We start from the raw sequence: 22,556 nt of genomic DNA on the forward strand, positions 1-22,556 counted from the left end.
AGCTAGAGCCAGTTTTTTTGGCTCTAGTCCTGCGTATGAATGGGAACAGAGTTCCTCACATAAAGCAAGTTTTCTATGTGATTTTTTAAAAAATGGGTTTGAATTAATTCACAATCTGGTCAAATTCATTTCACTTTGTCTATCGCCTACATAATTGTCAATCATTAAATAAAGAAAACCTACTTTGGGAAGTAGCTTGCACCTTTGCAACATTTGGGGCTTTTTAGTTTAAAGAAAAGGCGAGTGAGAGAAGATATGATAGAGGTGTATAAAATTTTGCATAGTATGAGGAAGGTGGACAGAGAAACATTTTTGTTTGTCTTTCATAGTACAAACATAGTACATAGTACAAACAAGGACATCCATTGAAACTGAATATTGGAAGGTTCAAGACAGCTGGCACATAGTTTAACCACCAGAACATAGTTAAACTGTGGAATTGAGTGGCTTCGAAAGAGGATTAGACAAAGTCATGGTGGATGAGATTATCAGTGGCTACCAACAGTGATGGTTATGTACTGCTGCCCCTGCCAGAAGCTATATGCTTCTGAAAACCAGTTACTGGGTACCAAAGAAGGGGAGAGTGCTGTTGCACTCAGGCCCTGCTTCCCACAGGAATCTGGTTGACCACTGTGAGAACAGGATGCCGGACCGGATGGGCCATTGACCAGATCCAGCTGGCCTTTATTTAGATGAGTGGTATTAATGGCATATTCAATGCAAAAGAAATGCTTACTGAAATCCAGTTATTACATGATATATGCCTCTCTACTCCAGAGGCTATGTTGTGTTGGAGTTCCAGAAGAGATTTCCCAGAACATGCGTTTTTGTCAAGAATGGATCAGACAGCACAACTTTCTCTCTTGGTCGGATGCCAGACTGTCTGGAGAGATGGCTTATGTCCCTTGTCAGGAGCCGATGAATCTTTATAGGTTACCTCTGATTCCTGGGGAAAGATCTCTGGTGATGTCTTCATACATTTGTCCTTCCTAGAATGAGAAGAGCAGCATCTTGAAATTCCATTGGGAACTTTAATCTTGCCCTTTTTATAAGAGCCTGCATTATGCTGACAGTGGAAAATAAATGACTTCGTTTCCAAAGATGCGGAAAACTTCTAAGATCCTAAATTGAGGGCCTATACGTATTAACCGAGAACACCAAAAGTTCTGAATAAAAGGAAATCTGTGGTTTAAAGGGTGAGGGAGGAGAGCGCCTGTAATGAATGGATCCTCTAGATGTTAGATAGTTGAGATTCCTGCATTGCAGGGGGTTGGACTTGATCCTTTGGTATACCTTCCAACTCTATGATTCTGTGATTCTAGGAACAATAGCAGATATGCAAGGGTGACTCCATGCCACATTTTTTAATACTTACATGTCCTTCGTGTTCACATCATGTATAGAAACAAGTGTGAGACAAGCATTCAACCCACACATTAGGAAGCCATGATGAGCTTGCAACAAGGTACCTGTCTTGGTTTGCTTCAGCATGCAAGAGCTAAACGGAAAGCAGGAAAATGGACAATTATGCATGTCCTCACTATAAATGTGATGCTTTTGCAACACAACCAGAATAGTTCTCTGATGAAAGACACCCTGGAAAGCTTCTTTCTATCAAGTAATACCCAGCTTGAAAGCTGTGCATGTACATCCAATTAAGTTTAAAGCCCACGTGATATTTGTAGAAATACTTCTTTTATCCCCACTACACTGGGCTCCACAATCCTTGCACATGTTCAGGATGGAAAGCTTCAGCACTACTCCCTACAATGTCTACAAGAATACACTATAATGCTTGAAATAGCTCACTCTTAGTACGAGAAATGTGAAATACATAAAAAAAAAATACTTTAAAATGCAGATACATATTCCGCTTTCTTAAATAACAAACATGTTGTTTATTTGTAGCTGTAGAAGAACATAAGACAGTGGAGAGCCATTTGGAGAATGTGCAGAAGTGGTGAGTATTACAGCTTCTTTAACGCGTTGCGTTATGAAAGGTCCTACTTCATCTTTAAATATATTTGAATAAGTGAAAAAATCATCAAATGCACCAGAGTCCTTATTTTTAAACACATGCTCATACTTCCAACATTTTCATATAGCTTGTCTTGGACTTTAGGGAACAAGCTGTCTGAAATGGAAGCTTTCTAGACAAAACAGTTCATTATGTGGTAAAAACTGTTCCTAGAGTGTTCTACTGCAGACTCCAGGTTTTGGTGAGGGGTGTTGAATGATTGATTAAAATAATCACATGCACAGAAAAAGCAGAGACTTGGTAATATAAGAAGCTGCCTTAGATTAAGTGAGGTCATTGGTCTGTGTGGCTCAAACGTCTACACATAGTTCACATATAGCACTAAAGCAAACTATGGTTTAGCATGAATGCACCAGGGGGTTGACTCCCAAGACAGGAGACTGGAAAGGTTTTGCTCCTCCACCAGTTTTGCTGCTGCTGCTTTGAGGTAAGTTTGTTGGAAAGAGACAAACCACTAGTCTGGGTTTAGGCAACATACTGAGCTCGGCTTGCTGAGTCATGGCTTGGGACATAGTAGTGTGGCTGCAGCAGAACTGAAGAAGCAAAGCGGCTGCAATTTCTCCATAAGTCTGCATGCCTGCATGTGGCATTCACTACACTTGCATATTCACGGTGAGGAATGATTTGACTCAGCGTTCCTTCCAAACTGAGCCATTGGCAACAGCCCTCCAGTTTTGCAGCCAGGGGCCTCACTCTGCTGTACTAGGGACCTTTTGCATGTAACACCCTGTGACTGAGCTGTGTTCCTTCCTCCAAGAGAGGAATTCAAACTCAAACTGCAAGCTCCATAGAGCAGTTCCTTAGCCATAGCAGCAGACTTAGAACATTTCATCTCAGCATCTTGGCTTTTGTGAAGGGAGAATTTCTGCTTTTTTAATGCAGACCTGTAATCTGAAGTGGTGCGGTCTAGGAACAATTTTACCACACGCTTAACAATTTATATACCGTTTAACTACAATTGTCATTAGCTTCAAAAGGGATTTGCTGTGTAGGTACAGGTTGTTGTTTACACCAAAGCCCAGTTGATACATCGAATCCCAGCTGATGCAACAAATGCTTTTTGTTGTCGTCGTTGAAACATCTGTTCCTCTCTTCACTGATTTGTATGTTTAGATTTCAGGCGTATAGATATTAATATACATTTTAATATTCTAATACAAGTTTGTTGCAAAACAAGTTTAACAGTAGAAGACTCTTTCTAATGTATTTCAATAGTACTTCAGCCTATAATATGGACCAGGTAAATCTTAAAGTATTAGCAATAACACCTGTTGTTCATTGCTGCTGTCGTCAGTTTACCAAGATCCTGAGAAAATAAATCATTTTCAGGTTATTATACCTGCAGACTTTCATTGGATATCAACTGCTGTGATGTTGACATTGCTTTTAATAAATATAGGCTGTAATTCTGGGCTCATCCACACTTACCTTTTCCTCGTGTTTTTCAGGCATAGGTCCACACTTTCCTAGTCCGTATCTGCCACTTTCCCCAGGAAAACCTGCTCTTTAACGCTGAATTGGAGCAAATGGCAATTTGGGTTTTTCACAGATTGATGAGAGCATTAAACAGCAGGTCTTTTGTGGGCAAAATGGCAGCGCAAAAAAAAAAGTGCTCGGACATGGACTGGTAAAGCACAAACCTGTGCCTAGAAAGTGTGAAGGAAACTTAGTATGAATGAGCCCTTAAAAAGGCTGAAGGGGTTGGGGTTTTTTGTTAGTTAGTTAATTAGTTTTCTTCACCCCACAGAAGTTGAAGTTAGTTAATGCATGGAGCCAGGCTCATCTCATAGTCTGGACACCGCAGGCTCTGAAGTAAGAATAGAGTTCTAAACTTAGGTGCCCCTAGAAGGGAAATTTAACTGTTTTATATATAAAGCAGTTAGTAGTTTTCCTCAAAAAATATTCCAAGTGACTTGGAAAGACTGCTTAAAAATAGAACAAATTTCCAGGATAAAATGGCACCATAATAAAAATAAAACAAAATTCCTAGATTCCTAGAAATAAACATGGAAAACACAATTAACAGTAGCAATAGAGTCAGCATAAGAATGTAATTAAAAATAAGACATAAATAGATCATAAAATGCAACCATTAAGCAGTTGCACAGCTGCGAATGCCAATTGAAATATAAATGCCTTAATGTGACAACAAAATTGGAGGAGGAAAGGAGCTAAGCAAACCAAATCTGTTTCGGAAGTGAATTCTGTACAGTATCTCAGTCTAGTCTATGGTGTCTGCAGGTATTCATCCTTGGAGAAGCCCACCACTTTCTCCTTCAGAATCTTTTATTTTTTTAAGTGAACTTTTTGGCTTTTGTTGTTTGCTTGTTTATTTGGGGGCAGGAGCTGTGGCCTGCGTTTTGTTTGGGTTTTTGTATTTTTGTGTTTTGGGGGGAGGGGAAGCAGGAGAAGTTTAGCCTGTTGCTTGGAAGGTTTTACTGAGCATCACCAGTTTTTCTTCCACGAAATGGGTATTTTGTGGTGCCCACAACAGTTCCTTAAATTTCCAGATATGCCCCAGGCACAAAAATAGGTATGGTACCTCAGATCTAGGACTTTGGGGGCTTCCAGATAAGTCAATAGGATTCTGGTAAATAACTGTTGTTTCAAAATCAGACACTTTCTTAAATGTCTCCGTGCTCATATTCATTCATATTGTGGCTTAATGTACACACCCACCAAAACAGCACCATTGTTATTATTTAATTCAGAAGTGCAGGGTGGATCCATTGCTGGTACAGTTTCCAGATTACAGCAGATTTATGTTAATTGCCAGCCTAGGCTACTGAGTCAGAAATCTGCCCTGAGGGAAACTGAACTTCCACCTTAGGTTTATGTGCTGACAATTTTCCCCTCCCCTGCCCAACACTGTAGCTTTGAAGAATTGGTGGGATACTTCGGGATAAAACCAAAGTCTGGCGAGAAGGAGACCACGCCAAACTACGTTTTCACGGTGTGGTATGAGTTCTGCAGCGACTTTAAGGCCATTTGGAAACGAGAGAGCAAAAACATTTCCAAAGAAAGGTAAGGTTCTAATAAAGCCATTAATACAATTTTTTTTTTTAGAAGTCTGGGAAACTGGTCCTTTTTAAACTCAACAAATTATACTCCCATATTTCACAGGCGTCATTGTTTTCTTTCAGATCAAATGGACATCAAGGAAAGATTATTCCCTCAGGGTGCCTAGGAAAATTCACCAAAGGGATGCTGTCCCCACAAAAAGATAAACACATATAATCTGATAAATTACACTTTCTTAACCCCTTCCAATTACTAGCTAGTAAAATGAAAGGGGAGCTGTGCTAATTTGTAACAGATTGCTTCTCTTTGCATTTTTGTGTTGGACCGCTCTAAATGAGGCGATATTGCTGTTGCAGACAGGACAGACAAATAAAAGTGAATGCTTTTTCCAGTTAATATACTACACTTGCATCAAAGGGTAGCCTATGAGATTCAGGCCACACTTAGCACAGCGTTGAAGTCCCACACTGAATTTACAGCACCGCTTCTTGGTATCCTGCTGTGGACATCAAACTCCGTGCCGCAGCATCTCCCACTGTCTTGTGATTTTATTAGGTTTAGTTAAAACCTTTTTTTAAAATAAAAGGTTTCACCTCTTGAGATTTGTTTTTTAAAAAATTAAAAGAAAAATGAGCACTTTCTTTAATATACTTTCCCCCCTTTTTTTACTGTATGCAATTGCTCTGTTATGGCATTCTATTGTAAAATAATTAAGGGAATTGCCCAATAGGTGTTCTTAGTCCAGCACTCTTATTGTATTTTTTTTTCATGTACACTAATAGGAAATACAAATCTCCATGAGTGCCTCTCCTTGTGTAGCAAGGTAGCATTAACATTGTGGGAACCTCACAAAATCATTTAGAAGTAAAACTTTAAGCTAAGTGGGGGAGAATTCCCAAAACAGTCCCATGGGGATCGTGCATGCTCATTGACTGACTGTAGGACAGGTAATGGAAAACTGTAGGGGAGGGTGGGAAGAATCCAATGGAGTATCGTAGGAAAGGGCATCTGTTATCCTTAGCAGAAACACTCCATGCTGCAACATCTTGTTGCAGGTCCTTCTTGTCCTGTTCTAATGCGCACCTTTCCCTCTTCTGGACAAGCACAGACTCATTATTTTTTGTTTGTTCCTTTCTATCTTTTTAAATGTTGAATATGATCAGTCACATCAGTGCTTCCCAACAAATTTGTTGGAGTTTGTGGTTGAATTTTGAAGAGGCCAGTTTAAAATGAATGAGCAGATAAAATTAACAAGCTCTGTTGTTGTTTAGTCGTTTAGTTGTCTCCAACCCTTCATGACCACATGGACCAGAGCACTCCAGGCCCTCCTGTCTTCCACTGCCTCCCGCAGTTTGGTCAGACTCATGTTTGTAGCTTCGAGAACACTATCCAACCATCTCATCCTCTGTCGTCCCCCTCTCCTTGTGCCCTCCATCTTTCCCAGCATCAGGGAGTCTTCTCTTCCCATGAGGTGGCCAAAGTATTGAAACCTCAGCTTCAGGATCTGTCCTTCCAGTGAGCACTCAGTGATAAAGATGGAGTCCAGAGCAATCATTCAGAAGCATGCAGTCTTTTAAATAGGTGCAAGCCTTTGATTGGGGAGGAAAGTGGTGTGTAAACAGTAAAAGATCACAAGATGGCTGCAGAATTTGTGACTCACCAAGACAAATGTAGTCCATCCATCACATACTAAGGCTTGGCAAGTCACAGTTTCTGTAGGCCTAGTGTGAACCATGCCCCTTAGGGTGAATATCAGTGGGTGATTGCACGAAAAATGCGAAGCAGGATGCAGCCAAACAGATATTTTGCACATCTTCAAGTCCTAATACATACAAACAGAAATCATAAACTTGATACTTTTTATATCTTGAGGTCTCTTATTTTGTGTACTAAGAATATAAAGAAATAATTGTTACTCTGGAATCTGAATCATTTATCAGTTAGTTGGCCTTCTGTATGAAACAGCAGTGTTAATCAGGCTCAACATTAGAAGCTTAAATATCCTTTAGCATGCAATTTTAAATTAGATGCAAATAGAGATAATTCAGTAAATTGTCGTGCTAGTTATACACATAGATCTGCTGATTCCTTTGTCACAAGCAGCAGTCTTCTAGAATAATCAGTTTCGCTGCTAAGAGGGAAAATGCTGCGGAGGGGGAGATACTTCTAAAGTGAAATTGGTCATTTTAGAAATTTTTGCAATTTGTTACTTGAGCAGATCTACTTATGAGCAAGTGAATTTTGCTTGCCATTTCAAGGAACATGTTTGCTAGGGGACAGTGTTGCTCAGTGTATCTCCTCCAAATGTTGGGTGAAGTAAAGAATCAAGCATAACGGAGGGCTGCTGCAAACATTTGTAGAAGAGTCTTTGCATCGTGTAACAGGGAGGTTCTGCATCAATTCTCATGCTTCCCCTTGCACAAGAGAGAGTGCAAGGAGAAGAAATATTTGGATTTCGTTTCACTTTTCTCACCCAACACTGAAATGGAAAACTGCAGCCAGTGAGAAAAGCTGGAATTTCGGAATGTGGAAGGAATGGACTCCACCTGCTGTTACCGGGAAAGCTGATACAATATGAACAGGATCTGCAGAGACAACTCTACTGTGGATGTGATGCTATCACTTCCTCAAATATCAGGAGTACCTAAGAATATAATAAAAAGTTTGCTGGATTAGGCCAATGACCCTTCTAGTCCAACATCCTGTTCTCACAGTGGTCAGATGTTTCCCATCATAAGAGCACTCTCCCCTCTTGCAGTTTCCACTGGTGGGTACTGCTTCTGACTGTGGAGCAGTTCTCCAAGTCTTGTAAAGTATATAACCAAAATTAGTTTTAAACAGGCCAGACTCTTAAGAAGTGAAAGACAGTGAGTCTAGAGGGAGTGATGAATTCCATATTAATAAATTCAGAGTAAAATATGTGATTTTGGATATGCTGTTTTGAGTCTGGATTAGCCTTCTGGAGTAGCAGGATAAGACTTGCATATATTTTGTCATGAGAATGAATGGTTTGGTTTTTCCTTCTTAACACCATGAATTTTATTCATATACTTTGGTGGGGCTTGTGTTTATTTACTAATGACCTCATTAGATTACTTTTAGCCTTTAAAGGTTTCGGTTTATTCTCAGTTCAAGTTGTAGATGATTCATGAAGACAATGAGTAACTGATGTCAAGTATATAAGTTTGAATGACAGATGAGTTGTTTCTTTATCACATTCAAATGGCTTAGAAAACCATGACCCTTTAGAGGTTGTTATTTTACAAAGTATGAGTGACAGTTCGCCAACCATATTTTCCAGGAAGAAACACATTTAGAGAACTGAGAAATAACCATTATGTCTTGAAAAACAATTATTTTCCTAAGGTGTATTTTAGTGTAATCATATTTTTTTCATAACCTCAGCAAAATAGAAAAGGAGCCAGTTTATACACTCAGGCTGTAAATAGTTCTTGGATTGCAGCATTTAAAATTCCTCAGAGAGAAGAAGGAAGGTTTGCATGTTTGAACGCCCTGTGCCAAAAAACAAAGGCCCCCTCTACACATAGGAAAGGGGCATGTCAACTTCCAAGCTAATCCAGCCTCCTGTTGTCACAGTGGCCAACCAGAAGGAATTACAGTGAATCCTTCAGTTTAACATAGTAATTTTTTTTGCAGTGCACATTTTCATAAACAAGAGTTTACATGTCAAATAAAGAGACACAAAAATGGTTTCATTCAATTAGATTAAGAAAGGTTAAATACCTTGGTTCTTGAATGCCTTGGTACTCGAACATTTCGGCTCCTGAATGCCAAAAACCCAGAAGTAAGTGTTCCAGTTTTTGAATGTTTTTTGGAAGGTGAACATCCGATGTGGTTGTTGGCTGTTGTTTCCTGGGTGTCTGAGCTGCGCCTTGGTTTTCAAACGTTTAGGAAGTCGAAAAGACTTCCGGAACGGATTTACGTTTGAGAACCAAGGTACCACTGTACCTGATGATTCAAATAGGTGATGGTTTTTGTTCCTTTCTTTACAACGTTTTAAAACACAAATGTGAACAGAGGCAAGTTTGCAAAATTTTATACAGGATGCCCATCTAGCAACAAAATGATCCTATTTTGCCAACTTGTCAATTATGAGATGATGATGGTGCCCATCTGACTGGGTTGCCCCAGCCACTCTAGGTACCTTCCAACAAATTAAGACATAGTAAGACATCAAACATTATTGTCACTATTCGTTCTACTAGAGTATTTTGAGGTTATTCAAAGGACAGTGCAACATCTCTTAGCAGACTAAGAAAGAACAAGTTAATGGTCTCTTTAACCAAGCAATGGACTAGGCTGCAAGGGTTTGTTTTGTCTGAAAACTACTTGACTTTTAATGTAAGAAAAGTGTAGAAATCTAATTAGATTTTTATCAGACATTTTAGAAGAGGAAACACTTTAACCATGCTGCCCTACACTTAACCTACCATGAAAATAAATTAGCTGCCTGTGTAATATAGCTGATTTTCGCCCCAAGACACAATCTGCATAGCATACAGGAATCTGAGGGTACTCAAAGGTACAAACATTATATATAACTAGCAAACATACTTACTACTTAAATCAAAAGGCAGTGAAGATGAAATTCCTGGATTACCTCAGGAACATAAATAGTACATGAATATTACATGAAAAGGATACAGCAGAAATATATTACGTGTACCCAACAGTCATAAATTTGGTATGGCTGTTTTGCTCAGCTGGGTGAAAATTTTAAATGAAGTAGCTGAAAAGTATTATCTTACTCTCAGTACCATGCGGTATTCTCAATACCACAGGGATGTGACACCGTTTTAGGGTCAATTTACACGGTCACTTTCATGGGCTTATTTTTAATCTGTAGTGACTTTTAGTCAGTCCTGATTTGAGTATGGATATAAAAAAACCAGCCATTGGAGTGTTGAGGGCCTTTCTGCTTCATCAGATTTCTTATATAATAAAAGTATATTCATCTATTGTGGATGATGCAGCCGCTCTCCTTTAACTAGGCACCGCTGTTATAGGAGTATTGCATTTTCCCAGTTGTGAAAATGCAGTATATTGGACATTTGCATAGATAGTCTTTTGGAAAGCCACTTACAGTTACAAAGACTTGAATCTAGACTTGCCCTTCTGCAAGTGGAAAGGCTCCTTTCATTCACAGAAGAGCCTTTAATCCAGTGCAGGCTCCCGATGGTAGAAGTGGTGGGAAAGAATTTACACTCATTTCCCCTGGAACCCATTGTACCATCTCCAACACTTTTCTGAAGGGCACTTTTGGGGAATTACTGGGGACTGTAAAGGGGTGAGAGAATGTTTCCCTGCCTTCCATCTGTGGGAGCATCCACTCACAGGCCATGGTTAGTACTTTTTATATCATTTAATTTTTATCAAATTTCCATTTTTTTTACAAATTGACTTCAAATTAAATAGTTACATTGTTTCATGCATTGACTTCCCACCCACATTTCCACAGTGTTTTTCTTCAAACCCTTTTCTACCGTGTTATATATCAAACTTATCTGCTATGGAAACCCCTCTAATACAATTACTTTATCATTTTTCTTCCATTGTTCCTTTCTCAAATCTTGCCCGTGATTTCATTTGACTGTAGTGCTTTTTCAAATGCAGTCGTACCTTGGTTCGCGAACGCCTTGCAAGTCGAACGTTTTGGCTCCCGAACACCGCCAACCTGGAAATGATTGTTCCAGTTTGCAAACGTTCTTTGGAACCCAAACATCCGACGGGGCTTCCACAGCTTCCAATTGGCTGCAGGAACTTTCTGCCGCCAATCGGAAGCCAAGCCTTGGTTTCCGAATGTTTTGGAAGTAGAACGGACTTCCGGAATGGATTCCATTTGACTTCCGAGGTACTAGGTAAAGGTAAAGGTACCCCTGCCCGTACGGGCCACTCTTGACAGACTCTAGGGTTGTGCGCTCATCTCACTCTAGAGGCCGGGAGCCGCGCTGTCCGCAGACACTTCCGGGTCACGTGGCTAGCATGACAAGCTGCATCTGGCAAGCCAGCGCAGCACACGGAACGCCGTTTACCTTCCCGCTGGTAAGCAGTCCCTATTTATCTACTTGCACCCAGAGGTGCTTTCGAACTGCTAGGTTGGCAGGCGCTGGGACCGAACGACGGGAGCGCACCCCGCCGCGGGGATTCGAACCGCCGACCATGCAATCAGCAAGTCCTAGGCGCTGAGGTTTTACCCACAGCGCCACCCACGTCCGTTCCGAGGTACTACTGTAGTCCAAAATGGCCTCCATTCTTTTTTTAAAAAAAGGTTCATTGTTTCGATCTTTTAATACTGCTGTCAGCTTTGCCATTTCCGCATAGTCTATTGCTTTTAAAAGCCATTCCTCCTTTGTTTGAACCTTCTCTTCTTTCCATTTCTGTGCATATAGCATTCTAGCTGTTGTAGTCACATACATACGAAAAAGGCCATTGTTAGTACTGTAGTCTCTGAAAAATCTGTTCACCTCCCTCCTGAAACCATGGAGCAGCAGGGGTGGGGATGTGTGGTCTTATCTACAGAAACATGTACAGAATGATATTGGTGCTTTTAAAAATAAATATATGGTTGGTATTCTTCACATGTCTCACAAATTCAGATAAGTCACAATGGATTTTCATACAATAGATGTCAGTTTTCATGTCTCACATTACGTGACTGAGCCTTTGCTGAAACTCCACTTAATTAGCTGCTTTCTGATTTGTGGGGAAACTCTGTAGTTTGCAGCCTGAAATCATGGTTTTGAGGGCAAGTGCCAAACATGCCATGCTGATGTAAGGTATGAAATGGCAAACTTGGTATGCAGTCAACCAGGAAGTAAGTAATTAAGAAGAGCAGACAAGGAGAGGGAGGCACACACAAGCTCATTTCTATTGTGCCATGTCGTAGTTTGGCATTATATGTGGACCTGACATAAAGCCAAAAAAAAGTACCCTCCACAAAAAAGTAATATACATTCCAAGCTTCAGTTTAAAAACAACCATTGAGCTTGCTACAGAACAGAACATTGTCAGTTACAGCTTGTATCTATTGAAAAACACAACAGCCTCAACAAGCTAATAACCCTATTCAATAACATACTGCAAAGTATACCCCAGCATCCTTTACATATCCCATAAATACAGATCATCAAGTTGGAATTTAATATGGTGATGATAGTGTATAGTGCCAACAAGCACTTAATAGCACTTGTTGACTTAAGGTCCAGTCTACTGGTTGCTGCGCCAGCAAGGAAGCCGTCTGTGGCTAATAATCAGTCTCTGGGTATCAGATCGCTTCATGGCTTAATTCCTATTCTTTCCTCCCTCTATGTTGAGAATGAGAAGAGGCCACAGGGTTAAGTAAGCAGTGTTTTTTCTTCCTAACCCTTGGCACAACTATGTATGTTCTTGTAAAGGTGAAAATTATTCTTTTACTTTATAGACGCAAAGGTACTTTTTAAAAAAAAGGCTCATTTGAACTTCTATAGTCCATTTGTATAATTATTTTTTTTCAAAATAGCTCTGGTTCTTGCATTTAATCTGAAGATATATAGGTTTGAAAATGTGATCCCTCACAACAGAATTTGGTAGGGACTTTTGAAGTTAATTTAACTTCTTACCCCAAACTCAATTGCTGTGTGTTTTGTTCTTTTTTTTTTCTGAAGCAAATAATCAGGTGGTTTAAGGGGTTTTTTCAAATACAGAACTCTACTTTTTCTGTTGCCTTAAGTTGTGGTTTTCCACACGGCATGGCAATACACAACAGTTGTAAAAGTGTGTTAATATTATTGCCGACACCAGCAACCTTTCTTCTCAATTCTTTTGCCTATTTTGACCTTCTTTGCACCATGATGAGTGATCCTAAATCTTCTTTTGAACGGATTCCCCTTACATATGGTCAGATTTCATGGTTTAAACTAACTGCATTCCTTAATATTCGTTGCCTCCCTCCCCCTCCATTTTAACTGAAGATGCAAAAAATATTAATGGGAATTGTTGTCTTGAACGGAAAGTGGGTCCTGGCTGCATCACTCACAGATCAATGCAACGCAGTAGTGTTACAGTCCCTTCCTAAAAGTTCAAAAAAGTTAATTATATGAATTAAGAGGGGATGTTGCTCTGTGGATTAAATAGGCTGCAAACTCTAGTTAGTATCAGTTCTCACCACAAAAAATGTAGTTCGCATGTTATGCTGAACAGATGACACCAAAGTATTAAAGCCGGTTAAATCTAAAGCAGTGGAGTTACCAAAGAAACTCACAACTCTATTTTTGATAAATGCAAAATTATTCACAAAGTAACCTCAGTTATGTTTATATGATATTGAGAATTTTTTTAACACTCGGCATATACCCATAAAACATCTGTTTGTAAAGTATCTGCAACCAAAATGATAAACAGAACACTATGGTTTATTATGGCCATGTTATTTTCAATGGCACTATAGTGCCTTGAGTCCTGTTCTAACCATTCTGTTCAGTTTTTGAAATTGTTTACAAAAAGAATATAAGGCCATTCATTCATGGAAATGCTAAAATGTTTAGCATAAAGTTCTTGAATGTATTGAGGGAATAAATATGAAGCTGTCCCTAAAGTTTCACATACACATGGAAAATAGAAGTAAAAACCTTACTTTAGCCCAAGTTATAATACAGGAAAGTGGTCGCAATATCCAAACACTGGCACCAGTCAAGATTTTTAAAAACTCATGTGAAGAAGTAGCCTTATCTGCTTGATTTTGATTTTTGTATTGGATCCAGAACTGTAGTTTTCTCCATATTCTATTAACTTATATTGGAGCAGTATTCCAGCTTGACAAGATTGCTTCCTGATGCTGAGGCCAGGCAAAAAATAGACTTTGGTGAACCATTGGCCAGTCTCCAGTTGGCTACCTAGTGCTCCCTGATTGCGAGGATTCTTTCAAAGGGTGCTGGACTAGGACAATCTTGGGCTGATCCTGATTCATAGTTATGTTTAGTTATGATTTCACTGTTATGAGATCCTGAGTTTATGCTCTTGAAGATGCAAAGAGCAGTGGTGGGCCACAGGATTCTCAGTTTCTAGTAAAAACAACAATTAAGGAGAGCACAAATTCACTTTCTGCAAACCCCGACTTGTTCCTATGAATCAGAGACTGTGGTTTAACAAGTCAGCTTCATAACGCATGGTCTGAAATTGACCTGTTTAGAAACTGGCTAAAGTTTGTTTGAAGCCATGATCCCTGCTTCCTATGTAATGATAACCCAAGTAGGAAGTGAAACTAAATTGTGCCAGAAATCCTTTTCCTGGACTTGTGGGATGAGGAGACATGGGGAAGTACAGGAGCCTGAGGTTTATGGCAGCTGCTTTCTCCTTGTGCAGATAGGGAACCTATGACTCTCCAGATGTTGAATTTCAGCTCCAGTCAGCATGGCCAATTGTCACAGATTATGGGAATTGTAGTCTAGCAACATCTGGAAGGACACATGGTGTAGCATTATGTGTGAGCCGGACTTACGCTTCTAACAGTTAGTAGATTAATTAAAGGCTATATAAGCTACATATTCATTGAACTTTTTAAATGAAAGCCAACCATGATTCTTTTGTTTGGGTCTTGCAGCGCCATATCACCCAGGGACGTAATTTGTCAATGCATTTTAAAGATTAAGAACGTTATGCAAAAATGAAGAGCAGTTCATGGGAAGATTTATAATCCTTGTAACTTGTAGAGGTTTTATGTTTGTACTAAGTATGAAGGGAGAAGAAATCTGACCAACATTAGTCACATACAATAGTATGTTAAGCCTTTGAGATTTAATCACTGAATGCTTAATTAACGGGGAGTACATTTCTGTATCTCTTATCAGCACACTGTGTACGTATGGTTTGAAATAAGACCTCTGGAAAGTAATGTGACTCTTTCCTTAAGCAAGAATAATGAAGTCACAAACACTGAACAGCTGTATGGGCACCATTTTGACAAGCAGTGTAGTTTTTTTTAAAAAAAAATAGTCTTTAGGTAGTGTGCGTAAGATAATAAAGCATATTAACCAGTGAAAATTGTAGAAATACAAAGTTCTGTTAAAGGAATAAGCTTTCTCATATTACTACACCCTTCAGAGGACAGGAAAACAACATGTAAACTTCATAAATCACAGATGTATATGAAAGCTTGTTTCCAGACAACACAATGATCAGGAAACATCCCAAGCTGGGTCCATAGAAAGAGAAGCAAGCAGAAATGCTGCTATTGGCGCCATGATGCTTTTCTCTTTCAGCCCATTGTGCTGTGCCACCTCCAATAGTTGTAGCCTCTGCTCTTAACATCTTCTCCAGCCTTGCAGAGAGGGGAGTACCATTCCCTTTCAACCTTTCAGGCTTGATACTGTCTTGTTTGTTTGCACTCTTGCTTTGTAAGCACATGATACCGTTTAAACACACTCAAAGCACATTTTCCCCCTCTCCCTGCCTCCTTAATCCTGGCAACTGCAATTTTCCCCTCACAGAGCTACAGTTCGCAGCACCTTTGACAAGCTACAGTTCCCAGGATACTTTGAGAACGGAAATATGCTTTGAATATGCTATAAAGGTATCATGTTTACACAGCCTTATTCATATTCAACAACTAAGCGCTCCTGAAAGCAGCTTGCATATGCTAGATAGGTACCATTTCTTTGGATGCAGTAAGATTTGTTGTGTGTATTTTGTTTCAGGCTCAAAGTGGCTCAACAAACAGTGAACAAGTTAACTGCAGAAAAGAAAGTGGAAACAAAGAAAATCAACCCTACTGCCAGCCTGGTATGATGTGTTTTTGGAATGGTTTGTCTTCTAGTTTGCTTTTAAAATAGGATCCACGTTTTAGTCCATTCTTTTAAAATAGGATGCACGTTTTAGTCCATTCAAATGCAATTTACTATCATGTCCTTTCCAATCCCAAAGTACATATATTCAAGTAATATTTTTGGAGGGATTGAAGCAGTGGCTGGGAGTCAATTCAAAAGCCTTTGCAATTCTAAATTCAATATGTCCATGCACAGACCTTTGCCAGGAAAACTAGTCTGCATGGAAAAAAATCAGTCCTCAGGAGCTGTCTCGGTTTTGTCACTTGTCTCTGACCTACTGGTGTCCTTCTTTCCTGCTGCATTCTGTACTCTGAATAATCTCAAGGGCTGCTTTTACAATGTGTGCTCCAAAAAATCCATCACATTTCTGAAGGGGGTGAGAGGGGAGAGCAGATTGAAATGGCAGCCAATAGGGCATTATTTTCAGCCTTTTCCTACATTTGTCACCCTGTTTATCTAGGAACGGGCCTGGCTTCCTGGGTTTTCTCCAGTATAGGCTGTTGTCTCTTCTTTTTGTGCACAGACAAATGGAAAATTCTTTTGCCATATTTGGATGCAACCAGTGCTGGCTTGCCAAATTAAGGTGGATCCAATTTAGCAGCAATATTTGAAAAAAACACACCAACCAACTGTGCTTAAATCATGCTTGTGCCATTTATTATTGGTACAGTCTGGTATAAAGGGGTGATCCTGGAGGGCAGATGGTCATTTATCAGTTTGGCTTAAGGAAGAGTGTGGGCCAATTTATCTGGTCTATACTGGCTTTAGCCCACAACTTGTATGTACCCAAGGTTCCCCACACAATCATGGTTTATTACAGTTTCCTCTTTTATTAAGGGACCTCTCTGTATGTGCAATGAGAAATCACTACAGTATTGTCCCACTTTGTGGGAAAGGGATGCCCTTGCTAAAATCAGCTCCAGTACATTTCTCTTTTTTAAAAAATCTACTTCTGTAACTAGAGACATTAATTCCTCCCCAAATATTCTTGTTTGCATTCACATTACTAATATTTTGTGGCAGTGCAGTATTAGCTAATGTTAACTGGAAAGGCATTTCAGAACACATTAGGCATATATTTAGGATGATATGAGAGGCTAAGTTCGTATCCAGGTCAGTCATACTCAGAGTAGATACACTGAAATCAATAAGTTTGTCATGACTCCTTTGCATTCATTTACAGTGGTACCTCGGGTTAAGAACTTAATTCATTCTGGAGGTCCATTCTTAACCTGAAACTGTTCTTAACCTGAGGTACTGCTTTAGCTAATGGGGCCTCCCACTGCCACCGCTCGATTTCTGTTCTCATCCTGAAGCAAAGTTCTTAACCCAAGTTACTATTTCTGGGTTAGCGGAGTCTGTAACCTGAAGCGCCTGTAACCTGAGGTACCACTGTATTTCAGTGTGTCTACTCTGGGTGTGACTTAGATGCAAACTGCTTGTATAAAGCTTGCCATTGTCTTGGCTTGGCACTTCAGGAATTAATTTTCAGAAAAGAAAAAGCTTATGTCTACTTTGGTTTTGGACTGCTCCATTCTTCAAGTCTACTAGACCACATACTCTGTGCAATTTGAGAACAGATGGAAAATTAAAAAGAAGAATGATAATAAAGTTCCTTTTTTTTCTTAAACAACAGAAAGAGAGGCTACGTCAGAAGGAAGCCAGTGCGACCACCAACTGAAAGAAGACACATGAACATAATCGCAGTGTGACTTAATACCTTGCATGATGCTTCCCCCTGGCCATTCCCTAGAGAGCACCTTATTTTAGATGTTAGGAAGTTCTGCTTTGCTGTTCTCTTCCTCAGACAATCCTCAAAAGACTTCTGAATCCCTTGGCTTGTGCAGAAGAGGGAACAATAAGAAGTTTGTTTACATGGGAATTATGAAGAGTTCTATGTAACTCTTCCTTATGTGGCTTAAATGCAGTTCTTTTCTTAAAAGTTGTTTGAAGTACTCTATGCAAAATGCACTAATGTAAAAGACAGCAAAAGCAGGGTTTTAGACAGTGAATTAAATAGCTTTTATGCCAGCTCTGCAGGATGGCTCATGTGCTGGTAGATCGTAATATTTACTAAGTCAATGTCTGTTTAAAAGGATTTTGATGGTATCCAAAGGATTAACTTTACCTTCTTGCAAATGGTGGAAGTTAAGTGTATCAAATGTATTCTGTATTTTATTACGATTATTTTTATAGGAACCCCAATCAATGCCATGGAAGTAGAAATACTGTTTTTGCACATGTGGAGAAAGAAATCTCATATATATATATATATATATATATATATATATATATATGAATAAGGTATATATATATACTTGAATAAGGCATAGATAATGTAACTGCTGCATTCATTAACGTTTGGTGTTTTGTTCATACTATATTCTTCATTTGTCTGATGGCAAAATGAATACTTTCTGTATCAAAATGAGGTCAGATTAGCAATATTCAATAATGCTTTATTTATAGTTGGTCTTCTAGCTGTAGAACACGCATTTATCATTAATCTATACCAAAGCCTATATTCTTTTATAGTCAGCATTTTGGTGAAACTGATTTTAGAACATGTTTACATTTCCCCGTACATACGTGCATGTGTGTGAGAGAAAGATCATTTACAGTCATATGTGCGCTCTTGAACATACATTATTCATACACTCTGCTCCATAGACTTTGAATAGAAATACCTCATTGCTCTCCCATTGAGGTACTGTAAGTGACTCATGTGAAGTGCCATTTAGAATCTCTGTCAGGTATGTCAGGATCTCTCCCCTTTAGTCTGTAGTTGAGAGAACTTACAGAATCATACCCTTAAAATTAAAGAGCAGTCCTTGCAATGGAAAAATTATGTAAAATAAAATGCTGTATATCATAAATACTTAAACACAGGCTAACAAATGGTTGCCACAACAACTAAAGAGTGTACCAAGAAGGAGATGAACAGGGGTTCTGCGTCCTAGAGGACACTTGTAATAAAGTATGATAAGGGAGTCTGGTAAATTAAATTAAGAAAAGAGTGTGGAAGAAAGGGAAACTTTGTCACCTACAGGACAAATGCAGGAGAATCATATTTCGTAATAGGCCTAGGCAAAGTGCCACAACTGAATCAATCATCTATCTTAAAAAATAACTTTTAATTTCTTATTATAAGAAGAACTGTATGAACAACCTATTTGAAAGATTTAATATGAAACATGCTATTTATCTTACACAATTCAAGGGCAAGGTTCTCAGACAGCACATATTATGTCTCCTATTGGTATCTAAATGTCATTGAAATTTAGTTAGTATCCTAAATATTGAGACATTAGAATGCAGTTAATGAACTTATCTTTTCCCTCTTAATGTAAACATTTATCATTTATAGCCCTACAATTTCCTATGCTGAAGGAAACATAATTCTTAAAAAAAATGAAAGTGTTTGTATGAAGTACAGGAACAGGAAAATTACAGCATCTTTAGAAATACAGACCAAAGTAGCAATACAGTCTAGAAAAGCCAAAGAGTAGGGCAACAGTAGTCAGACAATGATGATCAAACCCAGCCAGATGGGCGGGGTATAAATAAATTATTATTATTATTATTACAAAATCCTGATCAAGTGTGCGTGTGTGTGTGTGTGTGTTATAATGGAGCTATGCAGTTGAAATGTAAGGGCATTTTGATGTAACCCACAATTTAAAACTTAGCAGCAGCCACACTACAATTAATTCAACTGACATTGATCTTAATTGACGTATTCTTTCACAAGCAGTGTAATGTCAATACTCAAAAAAGACTTGAGATCTTTAATGCTACTGGCAGAACATAAAAGCCACATGCTAGCAGTATGAAGGCACAACTACCACTGGCAAGTATTATCAATTTTTTCAGAAAATAAATGAGTGAAATTTACCCATGACTGAACTGGTGGATCGGTAGACAGTAGTTTACCACAGGATGTTGCAAGAACTGAGTTATATGCATAGGGAAGTTGCGGGCAGGGGAAGGAAACAAGGGATGTAAGCCGCTGGATCTTGGAAGACGCCTGTATTGGGGACAGGTGGGCACTCAAGCTAATATTGATATCCAAAAGCACTTTTAAATCCCCTGACTCCAGCTGAAGTGTTCTAAGAGACGCTTAATTCGCCCACTTGAAAGCAGAGGCTTAAAACTCTCTTCGTGCTCTGCAATTACTTTCACTGGCTCTCATTGTTAAGAGGAAAGCTTGGAGAATGTGGCTGGAGGCACTAGGCCAGGCATAGGCAAACTCGGCCCTCCAGATGTTTTGGGACTACAACTCCCATCATTCCTAGTGGCCAGGGATGATGGGAGTTGTAGTCCCAAAACAGCTGGAGGGCCGAGTTTGCCTATGCCTGGACTAGGCTGCGAATGAGTGCCCATGACCATTCAATAAGTGCATGGAACCACGCAGTAAGCTGGTACTGCCAAGTGGTGGGGAGAATCCTGTCACTCCTCTGCATCTCATCCAAAGAAGCAGGGGAGTGAAAACATATCAGGTAGGACTCTGCATGCATATAGCTGCCAAGTCATTGTGTGCAGGTTTACTGCTTGGTGAATTGTTGAATGTTTTCACTCTCTGTAATGTTAGTTGGCTGTGAGTGTGGAATGCGGGTGGCAAAACTCCTTCAAGCCAGATGCAAGTTTAAGGCTGCTTAGGCACCATAAATAGAAAGTACACACCCTCCCCCCCCCAAAAAAAAAACCCATGGAAACCATGGTTTGTTAAGGCTGCTGTAGCTCTGTGAAAGGGAAACTTCAGTTCCCGGGATTCTTGGGGGAAGGGGAACGTGCCTTAAAGACATAGTGTGAACACAGCCTTAGACTTGCAAATGATATAGGAAAGGGCTCTGCTCTCTTAGCTTCCTTAAAATGGAGAAGGGGAAAGTAATAACGCTGTAGTTTATGGTAAGTGCAAACTAATATCCAGTGGTAAAAGAGTACTTCATTCAGTGCAATTACCGTACTTTCTGGCATGGATATATGATAGATAGCCATGTTTAGTGCAAAATGTTATCAAGAGATTAGCATCACAGCAGTGCAGCAAAGTGCATGTGTTTGTATTTTGAAAACGAGAGGGGAAACCTATATTTTTTCCTTTGCAAAGCTTATGGAATGGAACAGTTTGTTTCGAATATCTTAGGGATATTTTAACTTATATCTGCTTGGATGCAAAACACCCATTGCTCAAGAGAAAAGCCCCTGTCCTTGCAGGAAGCAGGATCATAATTCACACAGAGAGAGTGTTTCTCATTCTTCTTGAAAACAGACTTCAGAGAGTCAGGGGACACCCCCCTCCCCCCTGAGCAGTGTTGGGGGTGACATTCCCTTTCACCCACATGAGCAGAAGTGTCTTCTGTGCACACAGCAGGTTATTTGTAAGCCAGTCACTGGTTTTACACTGTAATAATAATGTGAAATATTACAGTTGCTTTGCCGTGGTTAATTTGTCTTTTTATACTGTACTTTGGAGAGTCTGAATTTATATTGATAGTGATCTTAGAGTATATTTATAGAATTTGGAAATGGTACGTTAAAAGCAATGTGATAGAGGTGTAAAACCTCTTGAGCCAATGAATTCAGATGTTTAAATATACCAGAACTTGTGAGGGAAGTAGCAAAAACGAAATAATCAAAAATTACTTTTGATTCATCTCTTGAAAGTACTACTGAGTAAAATATGTATGATTTCTTTTTTTAAAAAGTTATCACTTACATTATCACTTATATTTCAAATACCGTTAGGTATGTTGCTATTTTGTAAGAGGGCTTAGGTCCAGGGTAGTCCTTCTGTGAATGGAAGGACTGGAGACCCAGAAGCTGCTGCTGCCACCCATGGAAGGTGATTTTTGCCAGTTTCCCTTGCTCCCTCTCCCAGCTCCTAGTCTCCAGAGCAGATTTTCAGAGGAAAGAGTGAGTTGAAGACATTCACCTCCTGCCCATTTGATGTATGGAACTCCGCAAACAGAATCTTTAGATCCTACTAATTGTATTGGCCAGTTTTTATTGGAAAGGCAACCAGTGAGCACTGTCGATAAATACATTTACTCAGGGCCAGCCCACCCATGAGACAAAATGAGGCGACTGCCTCAGGCAGCAGGATCCACAGGGGCAGCAGATCCAGCCTCCCAATAATACATTGCACTCTGCTGCTGCCGCCGCCACGGTGTCAATGACAGTGTTAGCCTGCCATCTCCTTGGTTTCTCCCTCCAATGTCGCCTCTACAGCAGCCTCTTAGGAGCATTGGTGCTGTCCTTCCACTTTTGATAGTTAGCAGTGCAATGTTCTTGTCAACAGGGAGACATGTATTTCCCTGTGCCCCTCTTATTATTCCATTTATATCCCACCTTTCAAGGAGTTCAAGGTGGCATATATCACTCTCCTTCTCCTCATTTCATCCACAGAGCAACCCTGTGAGATTGGTTAGACTGAGAGCTAAGAGATGTAAACCTATTTGGGTGGGGCAGCTGTGCTGCACAAAGGCTAGGAAAACACTTGTGCCATTCTACAGTTAAAGGCAGCTGTCCGGCTGGAGTTTTGCATTTGTAATAGGAGCAGCATATGGTTATAGTATGTGTTAACTATAAGAAATTGCCTTAGGTTTTTCCTTTCAAATCTTTCCTCTTCACTGTTGCTCTCACCTCTATCTGAATCTCCTCTGGTTTTCTTAATATAT

The 22,556-nt window shown here is 39.6% G+C and overlaps 1 protein-coding gene across 1 annotated transcript in view; it reads left to right on the forward strand.

Moving 5' to 3' along the window:
- FMN1 (formin 1) overlaps nucleotides 1-19,470 on the forward strand; it is a 109,681-nt gene extending 90,211 nt beyond the window's left edge. The window contains exons 14-17 of the mRNA XM_083449758.1: nucleotides 1,909-1,960; nucleotides 4,913-5,062; nucleotides 15,751-15,835; nucleotides 17,516-19,470. Coding sequence (XP_083305884.1) covers nucleotides 1,909-1,960; nucleotides 4,913-5,062; nucleotides 15,751-15,835; nucleotides 17,516-17,560 — 332 coding nt within the window. The 3' untranslated portion in view covers nucleotides 17,561-19,470. The remainder of the gene's footprint in view (nucleotides 1-1,908; nucleotides 1,961-4,912; nucleotides 5,063-15,750; nucleotides 15,836-17,515) is intronic.
- Nucleotides 19,471-22,556: the final 3,086 nt, after the last annotated feature.

The sequence above is a fragment of the Podarcis tiliguerta genome, assembly GCF_965153285.1.
Source record: "Podarcis tiliguerta genome assembly, chromosome: 1".
Taxonomy (NCBI): Eukaryota; Metazoa; Chordata; class Lepidosauria; order Squamata; family Lacertidae; genus Podarcis; species Podarcis tiliguerta.